Here is a 6,644-nt window from a genome sequence, read left to right on the forward strand (position 1 = left end):
CACGTGATGAATAACTTCGGTGTGTAAACACACAGTGAGTCAACGTCCCAAACACAAAACCACGTGATAAAAATCTTCGGTGTGAAAACACACAGTGAGGCGATGTAAAGGCCAAAATATTATCCCAATGAAAACAATCCAAAAATGGCTAAAAACGCTGGGTGAGTGACTGTCTGATAAAAGCTGGAAATCTTCAGTGTTTTAAAACACACGAAAAACGGAATTGGATCAAGGACAGTCATAAAAAACTCACCCAGGCGTTGTGCGTAAAGAGCGTTGGAACAGAACGGGGCGAGAGCGTCGCCACCGGGGAACCGGTTGTCCAAGCGGAGGTCAGAGTGGTGCGCGACTCCTTGGAGTGCGCGCCGGTACAGAGGACGCATCTGGAGTGCGTCTGCGCGGAAGAGCGTGCCAGGCTCGGAGGTCTGGATGGTGCGCGTCTGCTTTGAGTACGCGCCGGTACGGAGGGCGCATTTGCTGCGCGGAGGTCTGGAGTGGAGAGCGCGTCTGCGCGGAATGCGCGCCGGTACGGAGGACGCATCTGGAGTGCGTCTGCGCGGAAGAGCGCGCCAGGCTCGGAGGTCTGGATGCGCGCCCGGAGTGAAGAACGCATCAGCTGCGTCGAGGTCTGGATGCGCGCCTGGAGTGACGAGCGCATCTGCTGCGTGGAGGTCTGGATGAGCGTTAGGACGTCTGCTGCGCGGGGGTCTGAAGTGGAACACTGGGAAGCCTCCCGTGGAAGTCTAGAGAGCGCAGTCCAGTGTCTACCTCAGGCAACGGCGACAGGAGGCGAAGGCTGGAGCGCATGTCACGCCGGAGATGAAAACAGCATAAACAGACAGAGGACCTCCCGAAGGAGTCCTGGTGATAGAGAATATGATACCGAATGAAACGGCATGTTACGGCACGACCCGACGAGGAACAGAGGGGAAGAGCCAGGTACTTAAAGCCCAAAGGGGTGCTAATTAGAATACACATCAGGTGCGGGAGGTAATTGATAATCGAACTAGAAGTGAGAGTTCGGCACCAGACCAATCAAACACATAATGACAGGTAGTACAAGGGTGTGGCTGCTGAGAGCAAACGAGAGTAACGAACGCGAGGGTGGGGGCTAGTGAGGTGAGTGAGAAGGGAATTCCTTAACAGTAGGCTTAAAGGAACAGAGAGAGTAGGTGAGCAGCGGACAAAACCTCACAGCCTGAAACAACAAGTGATATCTTCACTTGTCATCTGAGATCTTCTGAGAGAATTGTTGAATATATACACAAATGTTCTAGAATGTTTGATTATGACATTATACTGTGACATCACAACGGAACATACTGTGACATCATACTGTGACATCACAATGGAACATGTTTGAGTTCCATTTAATATGTTGATATAATATAATGTAATGTTATATATTATAATATAATGTAATGTAATAATAAAGTATAATATATTTAGCTCCCATTTGAATAATATAAATAATATGTTGATATAATGTAATGTAATGTTATATATTATAATATAATGTAATGTAATAATAAAGTATAATATATTTAGCTCCCATTTGAATAATATAAATAATATGTTGATGTAATATAATGTAATGTTATATATTATAATATAATGTAATGTAATAATAAAGTAGAATATATTTAGCTCCCATTTGAATAATATAAATAATATGTTGATATAATGTAATGTTATATATTATAATGTAATGTAATAATAAAGTATAATATATTTAGCTCCCATTTGAATAATATAGACATGACATTCTTTAAAGTCTTAAAATAAAATACATTTAATTTAAATTAAAATAAATGTAAAATAATAATAACGTTATTTATAGCGATGCACCACCGAATATTCGGCCAGGTGAGGTTTTTCATTTGGAGGGAGGAGTAGTAACGTTAATCAGGAGGTATGTAAACTGAACCGACGCGGCGTCAGCGTGCGTGCAGCGTAGCGGTGATGGTGTTGTCAGCGTGCAGCGGAGCGGTGATGGTGTTGTTAGCGTGCAGCGGAGCGGTGATGGTGATGGTGTTGTCAGCGTGCAGCGGAGCGGTGATGGTGTTGTTAGCGTGCAGCGGAGCGGTGATGGTGTTGTTAGCGTGCAGCGGAGCGGTGATGGTGTTGTCAGCGTGCAGCGGAGCGGTGATGGTGTTGTCAGCGTGCAGCGGAGCGGTGATGGTGTTGTTAGCGTGCAGCGGAGCGGTGATGGTGTTGTCAGCGTGCAGCGGAGCGGTGATGGTGTTGTTAGCGTGCGTGCAGCGGAGCGGTGATGGTGTTGTCAGCGTGCAGCGGAGCGGTGATGGTGTTGTCAGCGTGCAGCGGAGCGGTGATGGTGTTGTCAGCGTGCAGCGGAGCGGTGATGGTGTTGTTAGCGTGCAGCGGAGCGGTGATGGTGTTGTCAGCGTGCAGCGGAGCGGTGATGGTGTTGTTAGCGTGCAGCGGAGCGGTGATGGTGTTGTCAGCGTGCAGCGGAGCGGTGATGGTGTTGTCAGCGTGCAGCGGAGCGGTGATGGTGTTGTTAGCGTGCAGCGGAGCGGTGATGGTGTTGTTAGCGTGCAGCGGAGCGGTGATGGTGTTGTTAGCGTGCAGCGGAGCGGTGATGGTGTTGTTAGCGTGCAGCGGAGCGGTGATGGTGTTGTCAGCGTGCAGCGGAGCGGTGATGGTGTTGTCAGCGTGCAGCGGAGCGGTGATGGTGTTGTCAGCGTGCAGCGGAGCGGTGATGGTGTTGTTAGCGTGCAGCGGAGCGGTGATGGTGTTGTCAGCGTGCAGCGGAGCGGTGATGGTGTTGTCAGCGTGCGTGCAGCGGAGCGGTGATGGTGTTGTCAGCGTGCAGCGGAGCGGTGATGGTGTTGTCAGCGTGCAGCGGAGCGGTGATGGTGTTGTTAGCGTGCAGCGGAGCGGTGATGGTGTTGTTAGCGTGCGTGCAGCGGAGCGGTGATGGTGTTGTTAGCGTGCAGCGGAGCGGTGATGGTGTTGTTAGCGTGCAGCGGAGCGGTGATGGTGTTGTTAGCGTGCGTGCAGCGGAGCGGTGATGGTGTTGTCAGCGTGCAGCGGAGCGGTGATGGTGTTGTGAGCGTGCAGCGGAGCGGTGATGGTGTTGTCAGCGTGCAGCGGAGCGGTGATGGTGTTGTTAGCGTGCAGCGGAGCAGTGATGGTGTTGTTAGCGTGCAGCGGAGCGGTGATGGTGTTGTCAGCGTGCAGCGGAGCGGTGATGGTGTTGTCAGCGTGCAGCGGAGCGGTGATGGTGTTGTCAGCGTGCAGCGGAGCGGTGATGGTGTTGTCAGCGTGCGTGCAGCGGAGCGGTGATGGTGTTGTTAGCGTGCGTGCAGCGTAGCGGTGATGGTGTTGTTGCGGGTGGAAGTCACACTGCAGGTCGAACGGGCGTACAGTTACTTCTGGAGCGGGAGTCGTGCCCTAACGTTGAACGTTGTTAGCGTTAGCCTGTTGACTAGCTCGCATCAGCACGTTTAGAATGTATTGCACACTTGCATTATTTTAGAAATGTATATACATATTTTAGAATATATCTTTGATTGTGTATTCTTATTTTCGATTTTTGACTACCTGGATGTTTATTGTGAGCGACCTGTGTGTTGAATTTCCCTCGGGATTAATCAAGTACTTGTATTCTATTTACCCATCTGCGTAGATTATTACGGTAGCGTTATTTTGACAGTCTGTGGTTAGATCCTCAGGAGGTACTCGGTGTTAATGGTAGAGTCTAGTACAGGGGTGGGCAATTAATATTTACAAGGGGCCACATAAGAAACCTGAACTGTGTTGGAGGGCCGAACCAATGATAACTTGAACTTAATTCTGCTCAATATTTATTATCTCCCATTGTAAAAAAATAGTAGATTATATATTTTGATTAGCTGCTACTGGTAATCAGAAGAATACACATAGACATATAGAAGTAATAAACAGTAAAAACTAAAACAATCATTACATCAGTGTTCCATTTTTATTTTCAACTTGTTAATCTTCACAAACACTGAAGAGATGTTTTGCAGTAATATGTTAAAAGACATGCAATTGATCAACTTTATACAAAAAGCAATACAGTAGTTGTGATGTCTTGGGCTGGGCCCGGTCACTATCTTATTATTATCTAGCACACTCTCAGGAGCGAAACAGAAAGAAACATTTCATGCAAAGTATTCTGTATTTCTGTATGACAAATAATAAAGAAACTTGAACTTGTATCACGTTAGCCTAGCTTGGCTGCACGTTAGCCTAGCTTAGCACAATGAATGGAAGCGGATAGTGCCGGTTAGCTAGGCTAATAACGTGCAACCAGATAGCTTTCTACTGAATGCACACAGCCAGCATGTAGGCATTATTTATTTCTAGCATGATTCATTCATTGACTCGTTCTGTAGAAAGCTATCTGGCTGACTTCTCCAAAGTCCAGTTATTATTATTAGCCTAGCTTAGCACAATAAATGGAAGCGGACTGTGCGGGTTAGCTAGGCACAGTCATCATTGGATTCACTCTCGCTCGCCGGCTCAGTCTTCATTGAGACCGAGACATAATAATAATAATAATAATAATAATAATAATAATAATAATAATAATAATAATAATAATAATAATAATAATAATAATAATAATAATAATAATAATAATAATAATAATGGCCTAATATCTGTCCTCTTCACCGTGAACACAGAATTCTCCAATATGATTGCTAGCTGCTGCCAACGCTAATGCTGTGTTGTCTGCTCAGAGCTAAGTGTTGTAGAGAGAGACACACACTGAGCTGACAGGCGCTCGCGCACGCAGACCACGCCCCTCCACGCAGACCACACCCCTCCACGCAGACCACACCCCTCCACGCAGACCACACCCCTCCGAGGCTCCAGCGCTTGTTATGCAAAGTAGCCAGGTGTCGAGTGGAACACATTCCGGAGTGCGGACTTGTGGCGTGCTCCTGCTCAAAGAAGTGTGGTACGCCGTTCTGATTGACCGCGTGCCGGACACGGATGCCCGCGGGCCGTAAATTGCCCAGATCTGGTCTAGTAGTTGGTACTGGTAGACAGGGGTGTAAAGTACTTGAGTAATTGTACTTTGTACTGTTTTTTGGGATTTGTACTTTACTCGAGTATGATTATGTTTGTATACTTGTACTTTTACTCAATTACATTTCAGAGAAAAAAAATGCAGACCTACAAAGTACAAAGTACAAATCTCGCAGGTCCAACCATTTTAATTAGTATATTTGTTTCTCTGGCCGAACTGACGTTAACGTTATTAATCCTGCAGCCGGACTTTATTTAAAAACAGCCAATCAAATCCCCATCAATGGAAAATTAACCCACCCATACCCATGCTGATTGGTCCTTGTGCAAGACTAGATCTTTGATTAAACACCTGCTAATATCAGAAGAATAATTTCATATCAAATGAAAACTTGGCCCACGGTGGAATGAGTTTGAGACCCCTGGTCTATCCCTTGCAATAAAAAAAGGTTTTTACTTTAACTTTTTAGTACTTAAGTACATTTAAAAGTAGAAACTTTTTTACTTTTACTCAAGTAAGATTTTGAGACGGTACCCATACTTTCACTTAAGTATCATTTCATATCATAGCAGCAGCAAACTAACACAACGTATAGACATAGGGTGTCTGTCTGTCTGTCTGTCTGTCTGTCTGTCTCTCTCTCTCTCTCTCTCTCTCTCTCTCTCTCTCTCTCTCTCTCTCTCTCTCTCTCTCTCTCTCTCTCTCTCTCATAGCAGCAGCAAACTAACACAACGTATAGACATAGGGTGTCTGTCTGTCTGTCTGTCTACACCCCCTCTCTCTCTCTCTCTCTCTCTCTCTCGACTGACTGTCACTCAAAGTGCTTATGGGCGGAGCCAGGCCATAACAGCCTGATTTCTTGTGGCTGAAAAATGATGGGTTTGAGTACTTGATTAGAAATATAAACCAATGCATTTTTTTTTTTTAAACGTACAGATGTCTTCAATAGACTGACAGGAATTGTTTAAAGTTGCCCAAATAGTGCTAGGAATAGTAAAATAGTTCCCCTTTAAGTATCATTTCTGGGTACTTTTTACACCCCTGATGATAATGCATTAAAGGCACAAGCTAGTCGGCAAGTGTCACCAATATGTACACTCTTACACTGAACATGCTAAACATGATGTCACAATGGCTATTGGCCAATGAATTCTAAGGTAGGACTCTCGAGGCAACAGTTCCAAAGATCACTCACTTGAAAGGGTTAACAGGTTTATGTGATGTGATCTCCATGTGTTTGTGTTGATGAGTAAAATCCTCCCTTTATCTGTCATTTCCAGGGCGACCGCCGGTGTCTTTGAACCAGTGGTGATCGAGAGTCACTAGCGGTGACCGTGACGACGCCTTCCATCCATCCATCCATCTCTCTCTCTCTCTCTCTCTCTCTCTCTCTCTCTCTCTCTCTCTCTCTCTCTCTCTCTCTCTCTCTCTCTCTATCCCTCTCCCCCCCCCTCTCTCTCTCTCTCTCTCTCTCTCTCTCTCTCTCTCTCTCTCTCTCTCTCTCTCTCTCTCTCTCTCTCTCTCTCTCTCTCTCTCTCTCTCTCTCTCTCTCTCTCTCTCTCTCTCTCTCTCTCTCTCTCTCTCTCTCTCTCTCTCTCCCTCTCCCCCCTCTCTCTCT

General features: G+C 46.2%; 1 protein-coding gene across 1 annotated transcript in view; it reads left to right on the plus strand.

Annotated features, from left to right (window-relative positions):
* Positions 1-6,427, plus strand: part of eeig1b (estrogen-induced osteoclastogenesis regulator 1b) — a 127,959-nt gene extending 121,532 nt beyond the window's left edge. The window contains exon 12 of the mRNA XM_084324354.1: positions 6,307-6,427. Coding sequence (XP_084180480.1) covers positions 6,307-6,352 — 46 coding nt within the window. The 3' untranslated portion in view covers positions 6,353-6,427. The remainder of the gene's footprint in view (positions 1-6,306) is intronic.
* Positions 6,428-6,644: the final 217 nt, after the last annotated feature.

This window comes from Notolepis coatsorum (genome assembly GCF_963971535.1).
Source record: "Notolepis coatsorum genome assembly, chromosome: 11".
In the NCBI taxonomy this organism is placed as follows: domain Eukaryota; kingdom Metazoa; phylum Chordata; class Actinopteri; order Aulopiformes; family Paralepididae; genus Notolepis; species Notolepis coatsorum.